At 47.8% G+C, this 25,458-nt stretch overlaps 1 protein-coding gene across 2 annotated transcripts in view; it reads left to right on the top strand.

The window, feature by feature from the left end:
* The first annotated feature begins 2,524 nt into the window (after positions 1–2,524).
* The window catches only part of IPPK (inositol-pentakisphosphate 2-kinase), a 60,510-nt gene continuing 37,576 nt past the window's right edge, over positions 2,525–25,458 (top strand). Inside the window, exons 1-6 of one of the 2 annotated variants that reach the window (XM_069575678.1) lie at positions 2,525–2,904; positions 11,346–11,393; positions 13,464–13,559; positions 17,202–17,268; positions 20,363–20,484; positions 21,372–21,461. In XM_069575678.1, coding sequence (XP_069431779.1) covers positions 2,824–2,904; positions 11,346–11,393; positions 13,464–13,559; positions 17,202–17,268; positions 20,363–20,484; positions 21,372–21,461 — 504 coding nt within the window. In that variant the 5' untranslated portion in view covers positions 2,525–2,823. The remainder of the gene's footprint in view (positions 2,905–11,345; positions 11,394–13,463; positions 13,560–17,201; positions 17,269–20,362; positions 20,485–21,371; positions 21,462–25,458) is intronic. The other variant, XM_069575679.1, reaches the window with a different exon arrangement.

A 25,458-nucleotide genomic window follows, 5' to 3' on the forward strand; every position in this document is an offset into this window, starting at 1 on the left:
TCCCTGCTAACCAGGGGAGCGGGCACAGTTCTGGAGGTGCTAGCCTACTGTGTTCCCCCTTTCCCTGGCAAAGTAATAAAGCCACACTTTCTCCTCCATAAAAAATAAAAAGGTAGTTTATTGCTTTAAAATGAAAATGATTTTTAGAGCTTTGTTTTAATTTATGATACACATATTATAATATAAATTTGTAATATGGTAAACTGTGGTGCTGGAGAAGACTCCTGAGAGCCCCTTGGACAGCATAGAGATCAAACCAGTCAATGTTAAGGGAAATTGACCCTGAATATTCACTGGAAGGACTGATGCTGAAGCTGAAGCTCCAGTATTTTGGTCACCTGATGCGAACAGCTGACTCATTGGAAAAGTCACTGATGCTGAGAAAGATTGAGGGCAGAAGGAGAAGAGGGCATCAGAGGATGAGATGGCTGGATGGCATCACTGATGCAATGGACATGAACTTGGGCAAACTTCAGGAGATGGTGATGGACTGGGAGACCTGATGTGCTGCAGTCCATGGGGTCCCAAAGAGTTGGACACAATTGGGCAACTGAACAACAAAACATGACTTGTGGGACTTAGTTCCCTGGCCAGGAATTATACTTCAGCCCTTGGCAGTGAGAGTGTAGAATCCTAACTACTGCACCATACCAGGGAATTCTTGTCATTTTTTTAGAATTTAAAATGGTCTTGAGAGTAATAGTTTGAGACTCACTTATCTAATTTAATCCTCATAGCACGACTGAGCGACTTCACTTTCACTTTTCACTTTCATGCCCTGGAGAAGGAAATGGCAACCTATTCCAGTGTTCTTGCCTGGAGAATCCCAGGGACGGGGGAGCCTAGTGGGCTGCCACCTATGGAGTTGCACAGAGTCGAACACGACTGAAGCGACTTAGCAGCAGCAGCAGCAGCACCTCTATGAGATCATCAGTCCCACGTCAACAGGGAATAAACTGAGGCCTGGAGAGGAAAGAGATCTGCCTTTTGTTTCACTGCCATTAAGTGGCAAGGGCAGAATTCAAACCTCCTCCTTAAAGTGTATACCTCAAGGTTCAGTGAAACCTACTCCTCCTGTGGGCAGATGGGCAAAGAAAGAAAACCAAGCATGGCTTTCTTGACATAGAAGCTATTTTTGGCATAAGCCATTTCTTTATCTAAGCCTGACCACAACTCTTGCCCTTGAACAGGTCTCAGTAATAATGATCTTAAGGTAATAATGTCATCAGGCATGAAAAGTAACAATAGGAAAGATACTTTATGAGTAGTAAAGACTCTCACTTCTGTTTCAGTGGTAAAGATTAGTCTGAAGTGCCATTAAGTTGGGACCAAAGGGATGATATGAGTCATCCAGCCCTGCATTTCACACGATGTACTCTGCATATAAGTTAAAAAAGCAGGGTGATAATATACAGCCTTGACATCACTTTCCTGACAGAGGTCCATATAGTGAAAGCTATGGTTTTTCCAGTAGTCATGTACTGACATGAGAGTTGGACCATAAAGAAGACTGGATGCTGAAGGACTGATGGTTTCGAACGGTGGTGCTGGAGAAGCCTCCCGAGAGTCCTTTGGACAGCAAGGATATCAAACCAGTCAATCCTAAAGGAAGTCAGTCCTGAATATTCACCAGAAGGACTGATGCTGGAGCTCCAATATTTTTGTCACCTCATGCAAAGGCTCATTGGAAAAGAACTTGATGCTGGGAAAGATTGAGGGCAAGAAGAGAAGGGGGCAACAGAGGATGAGATGGTTGGATGGCATCACTGACTCAATGGACATGAGTTTGAACGAACCGTGGGAGATAATGAAGGAGAGGGAAGCCTGGCATGCTGCTGTTCACGGGGTCACAAAGAGTAGGACACGACTTAGTGACTGGATAACGAGATGATGTAGCCCTTTTCTGCCTCTCATGAGTTCATCCAGCGGAAGTTTGCACTCTTACTGCCCAAAGCTCCTTTACGCTTGAAACTTCCTCAGTTGTCCGATTTGGGGAGACACTGGTTTGGGAAAGATCCCCGTGGATCTCCTTAACTTGTTGCAAGCAATGAATCCTTCCTTCTCCCACTTTTTGTGTTGACACCCACCAAAAGGCAAACCCAGGTTTTCAGGTAACTCTGGTAAGAGCGCCATTTAGGAGTCCATTTGCCTCTTTAAACCATGTATCCTTATTTGTAAGGTGTGGACCACAATGTTTCTGCTTCCTGGGATTACTGGTGTGGTTCTGCATCAGATGATATTAACAACCCGATGAGTGAGAAATTTATCCCATTCTACAGAAAAGAAGGCTGAGGCTCATGATCCAGTGGTCTCCAGCTTTAGAGACCACCCACCCCAGGCCCACCTGGACCGCCCCCTCCCCAGCTCCTACCCCTGCTGGGACCCCCTTGGCTGCTAGCCCGCCAGTACAACTCCACCCACAACCCGCCTGGACTACCGTTCACCAGCCGGCCACTTCTGGACGCCCGTGAGCCGCCGGCTCCTCCCGCTCGCCTCACTTCCGGCGCCCAGTCCGGAAACCTTCAGATTCTTAAGATCGCGCTCCGGAAGTGAGTCACTGTGCCAGTACCTAAGATGGCCGCCAGCCCATCTGTTTCAGTGGACGATAGATGAGAAGCCGGCGTGTACCCAGAAGTTGCCCCGCTAGGCAGTGGTAGCTTCGGGGGCGTAGCTTCCGGTGGCCCGCGCCTGCGAGTCCCCGCGCTGAATCTAGTGGAGGTGGCGGGTGACAGGCTCTGCTGCCCGGTCGGCGGCGGCTGGTGCCCGGGCAAACCAGCGGCCTCCAGCTCGCGGCCCCGCAAGGCTCCACGGCCGCACCGTGGGATGGACGAGGGGAAGATGGACGAGAATGAATGGCGGTACCACGGTGAAGGAAACAAGAGCCTAGTGGTGGCCCATGCGCAGGTGAGCGGTGGCCTGTCGGCGAGGTTCAGGGTCCTCACCCTACTCCCGGGGGGTTACGCGTCCCCCAAGAGCTCCTTCAGCTCAGGTCGGTTCTGCATCCCCTCAGCACCTACTACCCCGGATCGGTTCCCCAGCAGCCCTTCTCCCGATCGGTTGCGCGTTCCCCGAGTGTCACTGCCTCTCGGATAGATAAGTTTCGCCTCCCCGCAGCATCACTACCCTGTCGGGTCGGTTCTGCCTCCGCTTTGTGTCACCGCCTTCCCCCAGATCAGTTCCGCGTCTCCCCAGCGCTCTCCTCCTCCCCCTAGGTTGGTGCCGTGTCTCCCCAGCATACCCCTCCATCCAGATCGGTTCCCTGTTCCTCTAGTGTTATTTCCTCCCCCTGGGTCTGTTTCGTGTCCTCCCAACGACCCCCATCCTAGTCTCACACGGGACCGCCTCCGACTGCCCAGCCGCGGTGAGGACGCCGGGTGTAATCTTAGGCAAGATAGAGGTTACGGGCAAACTCCGGAGGAAGAAGCAAAGTGCTTGGGGTGCGTGAACTCCCCAAGCACCGAGCGAGTTCCGCCTCTGAAATGCAGGGAATTGCTCTTCTCCTACTGCTGTTGTTAATATTAGTGGAGCATTGTCTACAGGTTCTTCTCCAGAATCTTCTAGAATTTAAAGAATTTCCGTTTCTTTATTCAGTAAGGATGAGAGTTTCAGAGAATGCAGTAAGGACTCTCAGTGAGTTGAATCCCAGGAAGAGAAGCTTGTGGGTTTGTGTAAAGGCCCGGATCTCTCTGACATCTTGCTGTCTGATTCAGCCAGGCAGGAATGTGATGGGCTGGGGGAGGAACCAATAGGTGTCACTGAGGGCTTAAGAGGATGGGAGTTGCATTTACACAGAGCTGGGCGGAATCCCGGTTCTGCCACTGCCTGGCTTAGGTTCAGTTTTTGCATTTGCCGAGTGGAACTGGTTAACAGAATCCCCTTTGCGGAATTACTAGAAAGATGAGCTGGACAAGTTATGCAAGTGATAACTATCATCCCCACTTGGCTCAGTGGTTAGGAGCTCTGACCCAGCCCAACAGCTCCTGCAGGGTGATTGGCGCAGGAGCTGAGTGATGTCCGGCTCTGTTGTTCCTGGGTGCTCTGGGGCAGCTGTAGGGCAAGCTGCAGTCACCGAGGTGGCCCCTGTGTTCTGCGTTTTGTTACCCATTAGCACTATTGGGAAACTGAAGAAGTGAGACTGCAGGCTTTGCTCAAGATCTTTAGGATAATTAATAATTGACAAGGCTTAATCTGAAGCCGCTCTTCTCTGTCAGTCTGCTGGGCCTCATTGTGTTTCAGGGTTGGTCAAAGCCCCAGATAGTCCAGCATGAGTCCCTTTTGTTGTTTGAATATTGTGTGACCCCCTGCATCCTTTCACAATTCAAATACTCATATTCCAGTATCTTCATTTTATGTAAAGCTAATTAAGACTTCTTTTAGCTGATGAACTGAGTTTCAAAAATAGCATCAGAAGGAGCAATTTCCAGACTCAGAGTAAAAGGACACCAGGCTTTGGGCACTCAGATGCCTTCTCCATTGTCCCTGACAAGCATGTGTCCACTCTGTAGGGCAGCTGCCCCTTCCCTTGTTGCCCAGCTTCAGTTGTTAAAGTCTTGTTTCTTATTCCTTTAGACTGAGTCATCAGGCTACTCTGTTACCTGTTCTCTTCATTCTTTATTTTAAATCTAAATCTTTGTTACTCTGCTCATTCCTGCTTGGTGGTGGTTATCATTTGAAGATTATAATCGCAAACGGTCTAGTAAGAAAATGTTCCCACCAAGTGAACGCACTGAATAAAGGGAGAATTATGCCCCTTGTGTATTGAGAAACCTTTAGGCTTTGCTTGGGCCTTGAGGACCAGGAAGGAAGAGGGAGCCCTGGAAGGCAGCTTTCAGGGTCCACTGTGCCCAAGGAGAGGGTGTGTGTGTGTGAGTGGGATAGAAGAAGGTGGATGAGTGAGAACATGTATTCCTGCTCCCATGGGTGGACTCTCCAGACCCACCTCATTCATTCTGAAGTAGAGTGTGACCCTTACCAGGCTTCATTCAGACTGGGAGATGGTCACTTCCTCAGAGAGGGCATCATCTACTTTCAGGATTGAAAGGTCCTTAAAAAGTGTTGAGGCAGTCCTGGGTGTTCATTGGAAGGACTGATGCTGAAGCTGAAGCTCCAATACTTTGGCCACCTGATGCGAAGAACTGGCTCCTTGGAAAAGACCCTGAAGCTGGGCAAGACTGAAGGCAAGAGGAGAAGGGGGTGACAGAGGATGAGATAGTTGGATGGCATCACAGACTCAATGGACATGAGTTTGAGCAAGCTCCGTGACTTGGTGATGGACAGGGAAGCCTGGCGTTCTGCGGTCCATGGGGTCGCAAAGAGTCAGACACAACTGAGTGACTGAACTGAACTAAAAAGTGATTAGTCCATCCCCTGTCCCTTCCAGTGTCAAAGCCTGACATACCTTCAGCCAGCCAGTCCTAAGGTCTGGCATCTGTACTGGAGGAACATAGGATGAGATAGTGTCTTCCTTGGTGGGTTGGGAGGCTTCTGGGAGCACAGGACTTGAAGAAAATGGGACCTGGATATGGAGGAGTTAAGTGCAGGCCCAAGGAGGGCTGTAGTGTGCGGATGTGTTCAGGGTTGGGCAGTAAGAGATGACTGAACAGTAGGCCAGTTCTTGACAGGTTGCTGTCAACTTTCCAATGGCCCAGTGCTCAGCATCCTTGGGACCGGCTATGCAATGTAACCTTTTCCCAGGCACTGGCCCTTGGCCCTGGCACCAGCCCTCCGCAGTGCTCAAAGGCTATGGCCAACTTGGCTCTGTATGCTGGTGCCTGGAGTCCCCGGCACTGACCCTGTGGGGGGCCTCGGGCAAGAGCATTTCCACTGTGGGCACATACTTTCCTCACTGCAGCCTGAGGGTGCTGTTACTTGTTCTGGAGAATGCACCGTACCTCTGCTCATGCTGAGCTGTGGTCGTGAAGCCCAGGGCAGCCCTCAAGTGTGCTGCTGCCACGTTGGATTTCTGTCCGGCTGGTGTTGCTTTTACATCTGCAGTGACCCTTCTTCAGCTTAGTCTTGTTGGCTTTGGCTTGGTGGCCTGTCCTGTGAAGGTCATTGTAAGACTGTTTGTCACTTGATCTCTTAAGTGCCTTCAGTGGGGCAAGTCACCCATGGCAGGCCAGGCAGAGGTTCCTCCCCAGGCGCTGAGCTGCCCCCCAGCTCCCCTCACCTCTGGGATGCAGAGGAAGTAGGGGCCCACTCCCTTTATCACACTAGCTGTTGTGATGTTTTTCTCCTTATTGCGAGAGGTAACATGAAAGACTTGGCATCTGAGATCTTTTATCAAAAGTTTGTTCCTGATCTGTCAGGGTTCATGTCCTTTCTAAGATTCTGATTGGGCTTCAGATTGTTTCTGCAATTGTTTTGATGCCCTGGGATATTTGTGTGGGCCCCAAAGATGTGGGGTTCAAGCAGTCAGGGGCTGTGTGTTTCTCTTTTGTGTTTTAGGAGTTCTGATTTGTAGATCATATTTCTTAATGGAGATATTGGAAGCAAATAAGAGTTGTTCTTTTTTTTTTTTTTTAAAGACATGTTCCCAAATCCTGGGCTTAATTTTCTCCTGAATCTAGTAGAAAGTTAGATATTTTAATGCTCTGTTGCCTATAGTATTTTTTTTTAACAAGTAACTTATTCTGTATTTGAGGTTTTTAACGGTATTCATACAGGTTGATAAAGCTGATGAGACTTCTTTCTTGGTGACGTCTCATTGAAGAACTCTGCACGTAGCTGTCTTTATTCCTGGGATCACCTGCAGTTGAATGGTTAGGATTTGGTTCTTCCTGGCCTTGGTGAGTGCTGAGCTCTGCCTTCCTGGCATTTGGAGGTGTGCCAGTCTAGGCCTGGTATCCTAAGGTGGCGTGGTCACTTCCCCCACCCTGATGATAACCTTCTTCCTCCTCAGTCAGAACTCAGTCAGGACAGCAGCTGCCCCTTTTACCAGGAAGGCAAGCAAGGTTTCTCTGTGCTGCAGGAGGACGAGACCCCAGCACTGGGTCACCCACCCCTTGGTTTGTTTGGACACCTGCTCTGTGGCCATCGTGTGGCCTTGGAGGGCCTGGGACTTTAAAGCCTCCCCTGGGACTTGCACACTTCTCTCTCACCCTCACTGTACTCCGCATGCACTTACGGTTTGTCTTTACAAAACATTCTGCTTCTCTTCTTGCTGTTGGATTTTCCATCCTTTAGAAACCTTCAGAGCACCTCTTCTGCCACAGTCCCTGCGTGTCCTGCCTGTAAATGCCACTGGGCTTACACCTCCACTGGCCTGTCTCCCACCTCATAACTCGGGTCTGTGTCTGCTTCAGGCCTGTGGCAGCTGTGGGTCCGTACAGACAGATGAAACTTGGGAAGGAAAGTGCCCTTCCTAGTCCAGGCACCTGCTGTCCCCACTTCCTGTCTGGCCTCCCTTCAGAGTCTTGGGCTCCTGCCTGTGAAATGTCTCACCTCACCCTCCATCTGTTCTGTCTGAAGCTGTCAGCCCCACACTGTCTGACCCCTTGTCCCTCTTATCCCTCTTCTGGAACTGCGGTGTGCGTCTGGTTGTTTCAGTGGGCGCAAGTGACCTGGCCTGATATTCTGTCCCAGGTATTCTGCTGGAAGATCTGGACAGTGGCTGGGTGGGGTGTCTGTGAGTGGTGGCCTCACCAAGAAGCAGAGCTGAGCCATTTTGGGGTGCCTGGGACAGCACCCTGAGGCTCTGTTCTTCTGTTGCTATGTTTATCTGTCTCCTTTTCCCTTGAAAGTTGCCTGATCTCTGCTTCCCTGGGGTTTTCTTGGGGTCCTGTCCTGGGTAATATCCTCACTCTGGAGGAAGACTTGTCTGAAGCTTGTCCTCCAGCAGCAAGGCTTCAGCAGTTCATCACATCATACCTTACCTTTGCTGAGAGGTCCTGGAGTCTTAATTCCACCCACGAATTTCCTCCTTTGGGCTTCACATGGGTAGGTGACCCTCTTACTATTTTGTTTTTGTATTCTTTTATTTCTATTTAATGCCAATCATTAGTTCCTCTCACCACCCTAGAAAATACAGAATATTAGAAGGAAGAAAGCAAAAAGCATCCAGCATTTCCCTACTAGTAAAAATAATTTTTGTTAACATTTGATGCACTTCCTTCTATAACACGTTTGTATTGAATACTTAAGAATGGTCTGTTTTTGTTTTCTGCCTTTTCTCTCTATAAATATGTAGATACTTTTTCACACACACACACAAGGCTGCAGAGCACCGGGCAGCCAGAGTTCCTGTGCTGTCAGACATTCACATGGTTGTGCTTTTAGAGCTGTTAGGAGCCAGGCTTTGCTGATGTCTTGATATTCGGATGACTTGGATGGGTTTGCAGTGGGGATCAAAGAGCATGTCCTAGGTCCTGGCACGTAACATGCCAGGCCTTCCCCACCACGGCCTGGGACCTTCACTGAATGCTTTCTACTCTTTTGAAATTTATTTATATTTGGTTGCACTGGGTCTTTGTTGCTGCGTGTGGGCTTTCTCTAGTAGTAAGGAGTGGGGCCTACTCTTCCTTGCAGAATGCAGGCCCTGGGGCCTGCAGGCTTCAGTTGTTGGCAGCACGCAGGCTCAGTAGTGGCGGCTCCTGGGTTCCTTAGCAAGTTCTAGAGCACAGGCTCCATAGTTGTGGCGCATGGGCTTATTTGCCCCTTTGCATGTGGGATCTTCCCCGAGCAGGGATCAAACCTGTTTCCCCTGCATTGGCAGGACCACCTGGCAAGTCCATCTCCTTCTTTTATAAGTAGAGTGTTATATACATTTTGAGATTGTTTCTTGTGTGTGTGTGTATTTATATGTGTCATTTCTCCATTCACTGACTTTTTCAGTCTTGTTGAAATCTTTGGTTTTCATCTAGTGTTTCAAGGCACAAGAGAGCACACCACACTTTTCTATCCTAAAGGACAGAAGAGGTGTGGGCCCCACCTAAGGTTCCCTGTCCTTCTTTGGAACAGGGAAGAGCTGCCTCTGCCCCGGACCATGCAGAAACTCTCCTTAAGCCCCTCTTCTTGGTCTCATTCCTTTCTCTTCATGTTCCTAACATTTATCCTAGACACTGTGAACGAGATATATTTTAAACATCTAGTTTCAGATGTTTAAAAGGAAAGGAGTTGTTTGCTTCACAACTGGTTAGAACTTTGTGAGCTGGCAGGGCCCTGGTGCTTACCAGATTAGGTGTTAATTTGGGCTCCTTCATGGGAATCTCCCTGTGGGCGGTTGCATCAGTCTTGCTACACACCATGGGTGGCCCTTGAACTAACTATGTCTTTATTCCAACCAGGGCTGGTAAGGTTGATTCCTCATCTTTTCACTTCTGTCCACTTGAATGGGTGTCGCCTGGTCCCATGGCTGGCCTTGGGGCATGTCACAGGGCCACCAACTCAGCCCAGTCAGACCCTCACAGGGGGCAGTTAGTGCTTGCTGTCCAAAACAGGTGTGCCCACTGAGTGCTTGTGTTTGTGGAGACTGGCCTTCAAGGCTGACACTGCAGCTCCTATGGGGCAGTTTCTGGTGACAGTTTTAAATGATGAACAGGTTAGAAGAGAGAGCAGTTTTCCTTGAAGCAGACACAACACAACACTTGGAATTTCTTAGTAGGTCTTGAGAAATAGTGGAGTCCAGGTAAAAAGTGAGTGACTTTTAGGGGCCCGAGTTTCTGGGAAGTTGCCTAGAATTAGGGTTTCTGCATTATCAACTTTTGTTTTCCCTTAAATTTTGATGGAATCCTTGGCCAGTTGATTCCCATGATTGAATACTAATGTCTGCCTGGATTTGGGAGGGGTTAGAGATGGCTGGATGGCATCACTGAACTCAATGGACATGAGTTTGAGCAAGCTCCAGGAGTTGGTGATGGACAGGGAAGCCTGGTGTGCTTCAGTCCATGGGGTCGCAAAGAGTGGGACACAACTGAGTGACTGAAGTGAACTGAGGGGCGGGCACATGCCCTTGACCTTAGCTTCCCCAAGTCTGGGCTTGGGGCTCAGGGAGGTGATGGTTGTCTGGGGTCTTGAGAGGAGTATGTGTCGTCAGAGTGGGATAGGAAATGTTGGGGGCTGTGGGCTGGGGAAATGGATCTGGTCTCTATGGGCCTTGCTTGCTCTCCGCCATGTTTTGAGAGCTAAACCTGTACTTCCTGAGTCTCTTCAGTCACCGGCCCCTCCTGCCCCACCTGGACCCCAGTGCTCTAGACAGTACCCAGACTGCTGTGCCTCCCCCTCCTCCTCCTGGCCACTGCTTCACAGGCTGGGTTCCCACCCAAGCCCTTCTGCCTGGAACTCTCTGTCTCCATGGGAATGGTTTCTGAAGTTGTCCAAATGGAATTAATCTCCATTACCAAGACTCTGTAACACATCCAGGTTATTTCCTTGACGAATGGCTGTTTTCAAAGGCTGTGCTTGTTTAAAAACTTATTTTTTTTTCACATTTTTGACATGTATGTTAGCATTGTAAAAAATTTTTGAAACGTATGTTATATTTTTTGTATGTATTTTTTGAAATGTGTCTTATATTACCATTGTAAAAAATTGGAAAACCCAAATAAACAGGACTTGAAAAAATTAAGTTCCCCAGTTGTTGCTACCTGGACACATGGTTATCTGTTCTGAAGTTTTTTCAGACAGTTCATACAAACTCAGCATGCACATACTTTATTTTAAACAAGGGATAACATCATATGTGGGTATACAGCTTGATTATGACAAAGTACATGGACCTGTATTCTCATGACCAGCTCCTTCTAGAACCTTTCTCAGGGACCATCCCAGGTGCCAGAGATCTTAGTCTTACCTGTTTTTGAGCTTTATATAAATAGCACTGTACCCATACATCATTCTCGATCACACACACACATATATATGTACATATTTATAAAAATAGTTTCACTCTGACAGCCCCATCCTGTAATCTTTTTCACTTATCAGTGATGATGGCTATACCTCTGTGTCTGTAAATACGGATCTTCCATATTTTCTGTTAAATGGCTACATAGTAGTCCATGGTCTGGAATACGTCCTCTGTATTTACCCATCCTACTGTTGCTGGACATGTAGGTTGTTTACATTTTATTTGGAATTGTAAACAGTCCTTTTACATGCAGTAGCTAAAATCTTCTGTGCATCTTTTTTCCTTAAATCACTGGGAGTGGCCTGACTAGGTCAGAGAGCATAGGTTTTCCTAGTTGCTCTGTGTCCTCAGACGTGTGGCCCAGTAATGGCCCTCACTTCCTCCCTGTGGCACTGGGTGTCCCAGGCACTGCTGAGGACAGCTTTTTCTCCACAGCCGTCTACCCTTATCCCCAGGCTTTGTGTAGGTACTAATCAGACTCTGTTTTATTTTTCAATAGCGCTGTGTGGTGCTTCGTTTTCTGAAGTTTCCTCCTAATAGGAAGAAGGTAAGATCAGTGGATTTGCCACCCCATCGTTGAAATAATTATTTAAGAAAACTTTGATTTTTTCTGATGCAAAAAAGTATTAATGCTAATTTTAGAAATTTGAATATGATACAAGCATTCAGTGCTGAAAGCACTGTCCCCATCATTCCTGCAGGACCCAGGGCTTTGACCTGCTGGGTCATCACAGTTAGTCCCTGGGTAGTGAGTCAGGAGCCTCCCAGACTAGTTCAGAGAGCTCTGCTTATGACTGGGAAACCCACGGCTTCGCTTTGCCATGGCGATTTCCTTACACCCCACTGCCTCAGTTTCCCTATCTGTGGAAGGCTAGCTATGAAAATGAAGTCTGTAATGCTGTGGTAGACAGTGTTACAAGTCACAGCTGGCAGTTCAGATGGAACGCTGGGTTTCTGTTCTCTGAGTCACCCGAGCAAAGTACTGTGGGCACCCTTAGAAAACCACTGTTGTTCTGCTGCGTGCCTGCTGACCCCCGAGCTGCAGTGTCTGTCCACCTTGAGGTGTGATGTTGCCGTGGTGTTTAAGTGGCCACAGAGGTCAAGATGCACTAGCCCTGTGGGAGCCTTTCGTCTTTCATGGCCAGTGGGGAGGGCATGATATGAGCATAGACTCATCTGAAAAGGGGAGAAAAGGCCGGAGTTGCAGGTCACACCCACACAGTGGGGCAGGGCCGTGGTGCTGGATGGTGAGTGGAAATTGGGCTCAAGATCAGGGTGATGGAGACATGAGTCACCATCTCACCTCATTTGAATTATGGCGAAACAGCCAGAAAAGATGGTGAGGTGGATGGCTTATGGGTGCCAACGGTGGCTGATTGTGCAAATGAAAGGCACCCTTGGGGGTTAGTTTCATAGAATGAGAAGAGGGGCCCAGGGGAGAAAGCTGAGCCCGTGGTCACAGTGGGACTGGCTGCAGTGAGGTCTGGGGCCGGTGTGGTCGGTGCAGAGAAAGATGGCTCAGGATAGGGGGAGGTGCAGCTGCTGAAGAGAATCGTGTGGGGAGGTTCTGTTTCTGTGGAATCCAGAAACATTTCAGAGGCTGCCTCTAGTCCTCTCCCCTCCCCCTGTCCCCCACTCGGGGTCTGTGGAGCCTAGCCTTGGTGAAGGGTCAGAGTCCTCTGGATGCCTCTATTTTCAGTTCTTTCTGTTTACGTTTATTGAGGTAATGTCCTTCAAGGCAACAGTTTGCTGTTCTTTGTTTGTTTGTTATATAAATGGCTCTATGTGATGCCAGCTGCATTATTTGTGGGGAATTGTGTCTGTTAATTCTGTCAGTAATAAGACCTTTATGTCAGAAGCCTGTGGCACAGCTCTACAGAAGCACTGGGTGTGTTCTGGAGTTTTTTGCCAGGCTTCATCCTAACGCAGTAGTGCCTTGGGGTGCAGGCTGTGGTCTGCCTGTGTTATGGTGCATGCCTAGCAGCTCAGACCAAGACCTTCTCAGAGCCTGAGCCGTGTGTCAGGCACCTCTGAGCCTGCTGTTGGAGAAGACAGCCCTCTCGCTCCTGAGTGAGACCTGTGATCAACCCTTTGTCCTTCTTGCCTTGGGTCAGAGTGAGGGATACGACATTGATTTTCTGTCTCACCTAAATCTCACAGCTTATCGACTCTTTAAGAACCTCTGGGGTAAAAGTGTTTTATTTCTACATTTAGAGGCTGAAGAATAAAATCTAAATATCTAGAAATTTTGGGATGGGAAAGATTTTTAAAGTCAAATCTCTCAGAAGGTGTGCACGGGCCACAGGTGGATTCCACCTGTGTTCCTGGTGTGAGGAAGGCAGGGCCACAGATATGGTTCTTAAACTTACAGCTTCGGAATCACATGGGGCCCTGAGTAGAATGCAGAGGTGGTCCAGGGGCACTTGGGGACAGAAACTCCATCGAGAGTGGCAGTCTTCGTGGTGGGGCTTACCTTCCTCTGGGTCCAGGGCCACTGGTGGTTTTTTGTGGCCACGTACCTGGTGGCCTTGTGTGTAACAGAGGCTTGTGGTGGTGTCGGAGTCCACCTTCTAGGAGCTCCCAGGCATTGAGGCCTTCTCGTCCTTCTCTTTTACAGACCTCGGAAGAGATATTTCAGCACCTGCAGAACATAGTGGACTTTGGCAAAAATGTTATGAAAGAGTTTTTGGGTGAGAACTATGTTCACTGTGGGGTAAGTGATCTTTTTTCAACGTAGTCTAAATTCATGGGCACATTCTATATCAAAATACCAACTCCTCAATTATAGTTTGAAAGTTTGTATAACCCCTCATGTTAGTTACAGAGTTTCCAAGCGCTTTTCTCATTTTTGCCCCATGAGGTAGCAGAGCAGATCCTGTTATTCTCATTTGCAAGCTGAGAAGCATGGGATTCTGAGATACTTTGTCAGACCTTAACTTGCCGGGACCCCTGGGACTCCACCACTCCACCCTCAGGGGGGCATTCAAGTTGGTGAGAGCTCTTGAGTGAGGTCCAGGCAGCAGCCTGGATCTTTGATGGGCACCTTAGAGCAAGGTAGGGAGGAGAGTGGGCCCCGTACTGGGAAGTGTGACCTGGTCTCGTGGGAGGTCACATGAGGGGTGGTGGCTCACGAGGGGTGGTGGCTCACGAGGGGTGGTGTGCTCACGAGGGGTGGTGTGCTCACGAGGGGTGGTGGCTCACGAGGGGTGGTGTGCTCACGAGGGGTGGTGGCTCACGAGGGGTGGTGTGCTCACGAGGGGTGGTGTGCTCACGAGGGGTGGTGTGCTCACGAGGGGTGGTGTGCTCACGAGGGGTGGTGTGCTCACGAGGGGTGGTGGCTCACGAGGGGTGGTGTGCTCACGAGGGGTGGTGTGCTCACGAGGGGTGGTGTGCTCACGAGGGGTGGTGGCTCACGAGGGGTGGTGTGCTCACGAGGGGTGGTGGCTCACGAGGGGTGGTGTGCTCAGCTGAAGCTCACGTGGGCTGGTGGCTCCGCCTGCCTGCAGGTGGTCTCTGTTGCTGGCTTCTTCTGGTCTCAGTTACGGAGAGGAGTACTTGTTACAGGGAGGTCTGCTGTTTGGATGCTCATGGAGCGGGCAGCATAACAAGCCTCAGTGGAGTGGCCCTGTGCCCCTGGCAACCTCAGAGCAGATGGCCGTGGTCCATGTCTGGGACAGTCATTCCTACGCCTTGGGTTTGATCCCTGCTGCGCCTCTGCTTCTGCTGGCCTTACTGCTTGTCTTAGACCAGAACCCTGAACAGATGATTAGATTTGCCGTTTTGAACAGAGCGAGCAGTACTGCCTGTTTCGCAAGTTCTGTACCTTGTGTGCATCTTGAGAAAAATGCTGCCAAGAAGGTTCAGTGAAAGTTTTTGTGAAGCTTAAGGATCGCCTGGCAAAGTAGAATTTTAAGTGGCTCTGACAGCAAAATGTCCTCCTTTGACAGCTTAGGATGTACTGTGGGTGGCGCTTCTCTGGGTTCCTTAGGGCTGTGATCTTATCTGAGGACTGGGGCTAAGGATCCTCTTCCAGGGTGGCCCAGAACCATGGAGCCTGCAGTGTGGTGCTGGCTTTTGACCTGCTGACGGGGGCTCAGCAGCTCCCCGTGTGGACTCTCTGCAGGGCTCTGAGCATCCTTGTGACTCGGGCCTGGCTCTTCCAATGCGTAGTCTGAGAGATGACCTGTCAAGAAGTTGTGTCTGTCATTTCCACAGCATCCTGGGGTCTTCACAGATCAATTCTAGGCAGTATGGGACTACACAGAGGCAAAGGCCACTGAGGCCATCCTGGGGGCCGGCACCACCCCTCCCCAGCTGTCCTGTTAAATTATGGAAGCCTGAGACCCACCTCCTGTGAGAGCCTGAGTAGCTGTGTGCTGGCCGCCTCCTCCTCGGCCTGGACGCTGTCTGAGAGAACGCAGCTGTGCCGACTGTCAGTCCTTCTTGGAGCGAGAGCATGCTCATCTGGCCGAGTGGGAGTGTTACTCTGTCTCAGGGGCTCTAGGCCTTTCTTCCAGGAGGGGCCAGTGGTGAAGAAGAGTGGTGAGGAGCTTGCGGTTCCAGCCTGGCAGGTGGGAATGACACTGGGCTGTCCCTTCAGGGCCTAGGGCACGCTCTAACTCCAAGTTTGATTCTGTGTGTCCACAGTGGACAAGGCTCTGGGCCTGTGAGGTGGATCCACAAGGTCACATTGTGGGGATATTCACCCTGTTGACATACCTCCTTTGCGTGAAGACACTGCCTGAGTGAAACACAATCTACTTTTCCTCCAGGTGGTGAGAGGACTGCCGCTCAGGCCCAGCACTGTTGAATGTGGGATACAGAGCACATCTCTGGTCCAAATAAGACCATATTCGGGCAAAATCAGCATTTTTGCCTGAAAACGATATGGTTTTCTCCTCCTGATGATATGAGCTAGGTTAGAGGGGAGCCCTGTTAAGAGCATTTCCCTCTTCTGTGTCCTGAGATGAGAAATGACTAGCCCAGTGAGAGCAAGGCTCAGACAGAGAGACCGACACACCCCTTGTGCCATGCTGCCTCCAATCCTGCCTGGCTGGTTTGGGGACTGATCTGGGCCTGTCTTCATGTGAGCTGGAGGTTAGGACAGTCTGGGAATGACTGTCCCAGACACGGGGAAAATTCCATCACGCAAAGGGTATGATGGAGAAGGTGTGGCATGTAAATGGACAGGATCCCAGCATCCTCTTTCTAGGCCAGTCTCTTCCATCCCCTTAGGATTCTTTTTAAGTCAGAATTCTCCCACCCTGGAAATACAGGGAAGATGGTGAGCAATGTGGATTAAATAGAAACTCTTAGTTTGGGAGATTGCAAAGAAACAGCAAAGCAGAAAGGAGTTGCTTCTTCATTTCTTACCCAAATGCACCAAATATTAGCTATCTTGTAGCTGATGGGGGCACAGGATGTCCACCTGGGGATTTATTTTTTTAAAGATTATTTATTTTATCAGGCTGTGCTGGGATGTAGTTGTAGCACATGGGATCTTCGATCTTTGCTGTGGCATGCGGGATCCTTAGCTGCACCTTGCAGGATCTTCTCAGTTGTGGCATGTGGGATCTAGTTTCCTGACCAGGGCTCAAACCCTGGCCCGCTGCATGTGGGAGTGCGGAGGCTTAGCCACTGGTCCATGAGGGAAATCCCTTACCCAGAGATTAATATTTGATCAGACCCTGCTCCTTGAGCTGCTTCTCAGATGGGAATGTGAGAAGCCTCATGTTGCCTGAGGAGACAGTTGGTGAGGAAGTTTTTGCAGGCAGAGGGCTGTCTCAGGCCCCTGCTCTGCCATCCACAGACCCCTGGAGAAGGAGGATGAGGTCACCTTGAGAACACAGGAGCTGCCTGAGGAGTGTTCTCTGGAGACTGATTGTGGGTGACATTGGGCACGCTGCTAGCCACGGCCATTGTGGACACCAGCCACCCTGAGGAGGGCCTGTTCCTGTTAGTGCACAGAGACGTGTGCACTGTGGATCTTCACAGGACAGTCAGTGCAGGAGACACAGGAGATACAGGTTCGATCCTTGGGTCAGGAGGATCCTCTGGAGAAGGAAATGGCAGCCCACTCCAGTATTTCTTGCCTGGAAAATTCCATGCACAGAGGAGCCTGGTGGGCTATAGTCCATGGCATCCCAAAGAGTTGGACATAATCTGGACATGTCCTTAAAATAACAGAGCAGCTTTTATTCCCAAAACTCACATGCTGAGTGTTTTTTAATGTGGTAAAATATACAGAACATAAAGTTTACCATTTTAAGCATTTTAGAGTCTGCGGTTCTGTGGCATTAAGTACGTTTGCCTTGTTGTGTAATACACACTGAGTATTTCTTATTTGTTCTTACAGGAAGTTGTTCAGCTGCCTTTAGATTTTGTGAAACAGCTTTGTTTAAAGATACAATGTGAAAGACCAGGTAAGGGTTTCTAACTTACAAAATTTATAATATTCCATTTGAAGTGTTTGATGTTAGGCAGATACAGTTTTTAGCAACTTTTTTGCCAAGAACTTCATTATCAGGGGAAGAAATCCTAGGAGTTTGTGAATACAATTCTGGGTGTCAAATATGTAGATCACTGCAGGGACTATATGACCAAGAACTAATTCATAAAAATAATGCTTTCGAGGGGCAAAAGGTAGCTGAAGGGGTTGGAGGAGAGTAAGGGAAGGGAAGGTGGGCTCTAGGGTGGTCTGGAGGAGTCCAAAAGAAAACCAGAGCAGACCTAAGCTGTGGAGGGTGGGCCAGGCCCTAGAGGAGGGCAGTCTTGAGGCCCTTCTTTCAGAAGCCAGCACCACCCAGCCTGCTTATCCTCTTGAGGTAAGCTGGGAGACTTGAGTTTTTGTACTTCCCACCACACCTCACTTACTTCCCTGAACTCTGGGAGTTGGTGACGGACAGGGAGGCCTGGCGTGCTGCAGTTCATGGGGTCATAAAGAGTCAGACACAACTGAGCTACTGAACTGGAACTGGATTACCATACATAGCTTCCCCCATCACCACACATGACTTCTACCCAGCAGTAGAAATGTACCCCGCCCTCCTCAATATATACTTGCTCCTCCTCACCTCCCAGACTTTCCCCCTTCACCTTCTGTACCTTTCCCCGCTGGCCATACCTTCCCCATCACCACTAATATGTTCCTCCACCAAACCAAGTACCATAAATAGCAGCCCCCATCACCTCCAGTACCTTCCTCCATCACCTCACATACCCCCCATCATCTCACAGACCGCCCCGATCATCTTCGCCAATCACCTCACATACCTCCTGCATGACCTCCCATACCTTCCCCCAATTACCTATCTTCCCCCATCACCTCACATATCTTCCCTCATCATGTCCCATACTCTTATCTCATCTCTCATACCTTACCCCATCACTTCCCATACCCTCCCCTCATCATCTCCCATACCCTCTCCCCATCATATCACATGCCCCCCCATCTCCTCATACTTCCCCGCATCACCTCCCATGCCTCCCCTATCACTTCCCATACCTTCCCTCATCACCTCACCTACCCCCATCACCTCCCATTCCTTCACCCATCACCTGGTATACCTCCCACCATCATCTCCCATATACTCTCCCCATCACCTCACATACCCCCCATCACCTCCCAAACCTTGCCCTATTACCTTACGTGTTCTCTGCCCATTATCTCCCATACCCTCTCCCCATCACCTCACATGCTTCCCATCTCCTCACATACATCCCCTATCACCTCATGTATTTTCCCCCATCCCCTCACAGACTCTCCTCCATCACCTCCCATACCTTCCCTCATCACCTCAAATATCCTCCCCCCACCTCCCCACAACCCCCCATCACCTTCCATCCTTTCCCCTATCACCTCACATCCTCTCCTACCATCCGACCATCTCCCCTACCCTCTCCCTATCACCTTACATACCCCCATCTCCTCATACACCTACCCCATCACCTCACATATCTTCCCTCATTACCTCACATACCCTCCCTCCCATCACCTCATATATCACCCCTGTCACCTCTCATAACGCCCCCCGCCCATCACTTCACATAACTTCTCTCCCATCAGCTCAGATATTTTCCCTCCATACCTCAGGTACTTTCCCTATACTTATTTGTCACAGTAATGATACTAACCATGTTAAAGCTTTTCCTTTCACAGTCAGAGACAGAGATGTAAAATTTATGTTGTTAAGGAGTGAAATGTCTCCCCCTAAATCACAGCCAGGCGGTCAGAGTGTGTAGTAAGCCAATATGAAGTTTTTTCTGTATTTGATTACGAAAATGAAAGAGAACAGGGTGCTGTGCCCTGGAGCCCCTGGTTTGGGGAGCACTGAGGAGCAGGGCTTCATGGGTGGAAATGGCCGACGAAGGGGGAGGAGGCAGCAGCCCTGTTCAAAACCTGGATTCTGTCTTGGCTCTGTTTTCCTCATGTAGACAGACTGAGGCCTGCTGTGATTCTGCCTTCTAGTTACTAGCGCCACGTGGCATCATTAGTTTTATAATCAGCAGTTATACTACTTAACAGTAATAAGACTGTCCCCTGTTGTAACAGTGACTCATACTCAGCCTCGTTGTGTGGAAGGAGGAAAGGCGACTTCTCTTGGGATCTAGAGGCCATATCTTATGTGATTGTCTACAGTATAACTTCTAGTAGTCAGTGCTGAGGAAATATTAGTGTTTGAATATTCTGCAGGAAGCTTTAAAAGGAAGGTAGTGGCTGTTGCCGCCTTCCTCTCTGAACTCCTGGGTTAAGGGAGTCAACAGAATTGGGGGGCAGTTTCCGAGATCACTCTCACTTTTGATGGCAGCTGCATATTTGAGGGTCCCCAGAACCAACCTCAGGTCTGATAATTTGCTAGGAAGACCCACAGAACTCACTGTTACTCTCATGGTTATGGCTTAGGGACACAGACTAAAACCAGCTGAGAGAAGAGGGGTCAAGATTTTTGCTAGGGCTTGGGGATATAGACTGGAGAAGGCAAAGGCACCCCACTCCTGAAAAATCCCATGGACGGAGGAGCCTGGTGGGCCGCAGTCCATGGGGTCGTGAAGAGTCAGACATGACTGAGTGACTTCCCTTTCACTTTTCACCTTCATGCATTGGAGAAGGAAATGGCAACCCACTCCAGTGTTCTTGAGAGTCCCAGGGACGGGGGAGCCTGGTGGGCTGCCATCTGTGGGTTGCACAGAGTCAGATACGACTGAAGCGACTTAGCAGCAGCAGCAACAGGGCATGTAGACACAGCTGGCCACCTGTGTGGCTGCCCTTAGCCTCCAGCCCCTCCGGAGGTGGAGCTGGTACTACAAGGTCCAAGCTCCTACCAGGAATCACAGCGTTATCCTCATGTGACTCTAGGCCCTTACGGAGACTCCTCAGGCAGGATAACCCAAGTGTTAGAGGTGGCCTCCCCAAAGCAGAGGCTGAGTTGGTCCTTTCCCAGCAGGAGCCCAGGCTGCCATGGAGTTGTCTTGTCGCTCTCGCTGACCCTCAGTTATCTTCCTCGCTCTGTTTCTCAGAATCTCGCTGCGACAAGGACCTGGACACGCTCAGTGGCTGTGCCCTGTGCCTCCCCAACCTAGCCAGACTGCAGACCTACCAGTTTGCAGAGCGCCGGCCGATTCTGTGTGTGGAGATCAAGGTAAGTATTTGTTAAAGGGGAATGGTGTTGGGGAAAAAGGAGAAATTGTAAATCCATGGGTCATCTGCCTGGAGTGCACTTTCCCCACCTTGCGGGGGGCCTACAAAGGGTGTTGCTTGTCTAGAGGAGGTCAGTGATTACTGGATCAGGGTCACTCCCCGGCTTCAGCTCTGTGGCTCCCTGTCCAGCGTGGCCACCTGAGTCTCCCTCAGGAAGCCTCCCAGGTATCTCGTTGTTTCCTTTCTCCAAACCTCTGCTGGTGACTTCTGGGTCACGCTCTTGGCCCTGAGCACTCACACTCCGGATGTTCCCTGTGGACGGCGTTCTGCTTCTCTAAACAGAGGCTAGTGTCTCAGGCGTCACAAATGATTTGGTGCCCTGACACTAGGCAGTGGTCTTACATATTATATGTGAAAACTCTGGATTTTAAAAGACAACCAGAATTTCAGACATTCTGGGATCCTGGGAACCATCCGATGAGCACCATTCTGTTCACGCAGTCTTATCAGAGAGACCGATGGTTCTGCTTCTAGGAGCTGAGTGTGGGACAGATCTGCACTCCTGGAGGCTTTCCAGCCTTGTTCTGTAATTAAAACACAGGGTTACTCTGTGTTGCACCTTGTCAAGTGAGCAACTGAGGCCTCGTTGTTCTTCTCCAGTGAGAGTTCTGGGTGGATTCTCCAGTGGCAAAGAGATATTTATACGATACAGTGAGGGCGGCACCAATCCCCTCTGGGGACTGAAGATACAAGCAACTTTGGGGAATGTTTGTAGCCAACACTTCCTGATTCTCCTGGGAGTTGCACTTCGTTACCCTGTGGTTGTGTGTCTCCCTGAAGGTGTCTGTCCTCTCCCTAAGCGTGTTTCCTTCCGTGTCTGTTTTGCAGCCCAAATGTGGCTTCATTCCCTTCTCCAGTGACGTCACCCACGACATGAAGCACAGGGTGTGTCGCTACTGCATGCACCAGCACCTCAAGGTAGGAAGAGCCGGCCAGCTGCTCTTACTGCTCAGGGCCTTGGGCTGACTGGCTGGGTCATCTGGAGTTTTCAGAGGAGTAAAATAAAACAGAGATACTGTTTACTTTTTATTTCAAAACTAGTTCATCTTTTTCTTCTTAATTGAGATGGTTATACATATCCTAAGGTTTACCCTTTTAAAGTGTATAATCCAGCAGATTTTAGTCTAGTCGTAAGATTGTGCAACCATCACCACTATCGAATTCCAGAACATTTCATCACCTCAAAAAGAAGTCCTGTGCCCATTAGCAGACATCTGTAGTCCTGCCAACCCTTGGCAACTACCAAATCTGTGGATCTGCTTATTCTGGACATTTCATACAAATGGAATCACACAAATTATGGCTTTTCGTGACTGCCCTCTTCTAGTTAACATAATATTTTTGAGGTTGATACATGCTGTGGCATTTATCAGCACTGCATTCTTTTTATGACTGAATAATAATCCTCCATTGTACAGGAACATCTTGTTTACCCATTCATCTGTTGAGGGACACATGGCTTTTTCGTTTTGGCTACTGTGAATACCGTTGCTATAAACGTATGTGTACATGTACATGTTTGAGTCGCTTTTTTCAGTTTTCTTGGGTATATTCCTAGGAGTGGAATTGCTGGATCTTGGGGGAAATTCTGTTTAAAGTTTTGAGGAAATGGCAGACTGTTTTGCGTAGCTATAGCACAATTCTGTATTCCCCCCAGCAGTGAACAGACGTGAGAGGTGGATCATAAAGAAAGACCATAAATGCAAATTTTGGGAGATAGCGCAGGACAGGGAAACTTGGCATGTGTAGCTCAGAGGGTTTCAAAGAGCCGGACGTGACATAGCAACTGGACAACAGCAGCAGCAGATGCGAGAGGGCTCCAGTTTCTCCGCATCCTCACTCCCCCAGCACTGATTATCATCCCTGTTCCTGATCATAGTCATCCTAATGGATACAAAGTAGTATCTCAAGTGATTTTCATTTGCATTTCATTGCAAAGGTTACAGATGTTGAACATCTGTTGGTTTGCTTATTGGCCATTTGTATGTCTTCCTTGGAGAACTGTCTATTCAAATTCCTCACCCATTTTTGAAATGAGTTGTGATTTTTTTAGTTGTTTTAGGGGTTCTTTGTATAGTTTAGATATTAATCTCTTTATCAGATATGTGATTTGCAAATATTTTCTCCCATTCTGTCAGTTGCCTTTTTACTCTGTTGACAGTGTTGCACAAAAGTTTTAAATTTTGAAAAAGTCTGATTTGTCTTTTTTTCACTCTTGTTGCCTATGCCTTTGCTTTCATATTCAAGAAATCGTTACCTAAACTAAGGTCATATGCTTTTCCTGTATGTTTTCTTCTAAGAGTTTTATAGTTTTAGCTCTTATGTTTTGGTCTTTGATCTGTTTTGAGTTAGTTTTTATATTTGGTGTTAGATAAGGGTCCAGCTTCATTCTTTTACATGTGATATCCAGTTTTTCCAGCACCACTTGTGAAAAGACTGTCATTTCTCCATTGATTGGTGTTGGTGGATTTATTGGCCTTATATGTGAGGTCTTAATTCTGACCTTCTTTCTATCGGTCTGTCCTTATACCACTCTTGTTAAAATCAGGAAGTATTAGTCTTCTAGCTTTGTTTTTCTTTTTCAAGATTGTTTTGGCTATTTGAGGCTCCTTACAATTCCATATGATTTTGAGAGTTGGATTTTTTGTAGCTGCAAAAAATTGCAGTTGGAATTTTGTTGGAATTTTGACAGAAATTACAGGAAGGTGTAGATCACTTTGGATAGTGTATAAGTGTTAGTCACTCAGTTGCGTCCAACTCTTTACAACCCCGTGGACTGTACAGCCTGCCAGGAACCTCTGTCCGTGGAATTCTCTAGGCAAGAATACTGGACTGGGTGGCCATTCCCTTCTCCAGGGGATCTTCCCAACCCAGGGATCAAATCTGTGCCTCCTGCATTGCAGGCAGATTCTTACCATCTGAGCCACCAGGGACGCCTTGCCGTCTTAATAATATTAAGTCTTATAATCCATGAACACAGCTGTCTTTCCACTCATGTAGGTTTTCTTTCATTTCTTTCAGCAACATTTTATAGTTTTCAGTGTACCAGTCTTTTGCCACTTTGGTTAAATTTATATGTAGGTATTTTATTCTTTTGGAATGTTGTAAATGTTATAAATGGAACTGCTCCCTTAATTTCCTTTCTGGTTTGTTTATTGCTGGAGTGTAGAGACACAACTCGTATGTGTGTTATACCTACAACCTTGCTGCATTTATTTATTAGCTCTGGTAGCTTTCTTTGTATATTCTTTGGAATCTTCTATGTACAGAATTTTGTCATCTGTGAATAGAGTTTTACTTCTTCCTTTCCAATATAGGTGTCTTTAAGCTTCATGATTTCCAAGAAACCAGCTGAGATTTTGACAGGGAATCAATGTGCTGCACATTTGTGTGGGAAGTGCTGCCCCCTCACCAGTATTAGTACTCTGTGAATGCAGGGTTTTTCATTTATTTAGATCTTTAATTTCTTTCAGAAATGTTATAAAGTTTTCAGCATATAGGTTTTATATTTCCGTTGTTGAACTTATCCTAAATGCTTTGTTCTTGGAGATGCCATTGTAAGTAGGGGCTTTCCTGGTGGCTCAGATGGTAGGAAAGCAGCCTGCAATGCAGGAGACCTGGGTTTGATCCCTGGGTCAGGAAGATCCCCTGGAGAAGGAAATGGCAACCCACTCCAGTATTCTTACCTGGAGAATCCCATGGGCAGAGGAGCCGGATGGGTGATAGTCCATGGGGTCGCAAAGAGTTGGACATGACTGAGTGACTAAGCATTGTAAATAGAATTTTTAAAAATGTCATTTTCAAGTTGTTTATTGCATAGAAATATAATTAATTTTTTGAAATAAATATATGTATATAATTGTGATGAGATATACATGACATGAAATTTACCATCTTAACCGTTAAGTGTACAATTAAGAGGTATTAAGTACGTTTACATTGTTGTACAACTCTATCATTACCATCCATTTCCAGAATGTTTTTTGTTTTGTAAAACTGAAACTCTACATCCATAAAATAACACATTTCTTCCTTTCTCAGGCCCCTGGCACCCACCATTGTAGTTTCTATCTCTGTGAATTTGACTACTGTAGGTACTTCATATATGTGGAATCATACAGTATCTGTCCTTTTGTGACTGACTTATTTCACATACCATAATGTCCTCAAGATTCATCCATACTGTAGCTTGTATCAGAAGTTTCTTCCTTTTTTAAGGCTGCGTAACATCCATTGAACGTGTATAATCTATTTGGTTCATCCCATTCATCCACTGATGGTCACTGGGCTGCTCCCATTTCTTGCCTATTGTGAATAATACTTCTGTGAACATGGTTGTGCAGATATTTCTTTGAGGCTCTGCTTCCAGCTTTTTTGGGTATAAACCCAGAAGTAGTAGTGCTGAGTCATATGGTAATTCTGATTTTAAGTACAATATTATATAGAAGTAGTAAGAGTGGCTATCCTTATTTTGTTCCTGGTCTTGAGGGGTAAAGCTTTTGGTTTTTCACTGTAGAATGTAATGTTCTCACTGTAAGTTTGTCAAATTTTTTTTATTTTTAGAGTTTTGTTTTTTAAATCGTGAAAGAGTGTTAGATTTTGTCACATGCTTGTCTTGCATCTGTTGAGATGATCATGAGGTATTTTCTTCTTTCTATTAATATAGTGTATTATGTTGATTGATTTTCATATGTTGAACCACCCTTGTGTTTGATAGATAAATGCCACTTGATGAAGGTGTGTAATCTCTTTAGTATGCTACTTATTTTGGTTTGTTAGTTTCTGTTGAGGATTTTTTTCTTGAGGGATATTTGTAGTTCTCTTTTCTAGTGATGTTTTTGTCTAGTTTTGGTACCAGGATGATAATTGGCTTGATAGAATGAATTCAGAAGATTTTCCATCTTTTACTGTTCAG

Source organism: Ovis canadensis, chromosome 2 (assembly GCF_042477335.2).
Source record: "Ovis canadensis isolate MfBH-ARS-UI-01 breed Bighorn chromosome 2, ARS-UI_OviCan_v2, whole genome shotgun sequence".
Classification (NCBI taxonomy): Eukaryota; Metazoa; Chordata; class Mammalia; order Artiodactyla; family Bovidae; genus Ovis; species Ovis canadensis.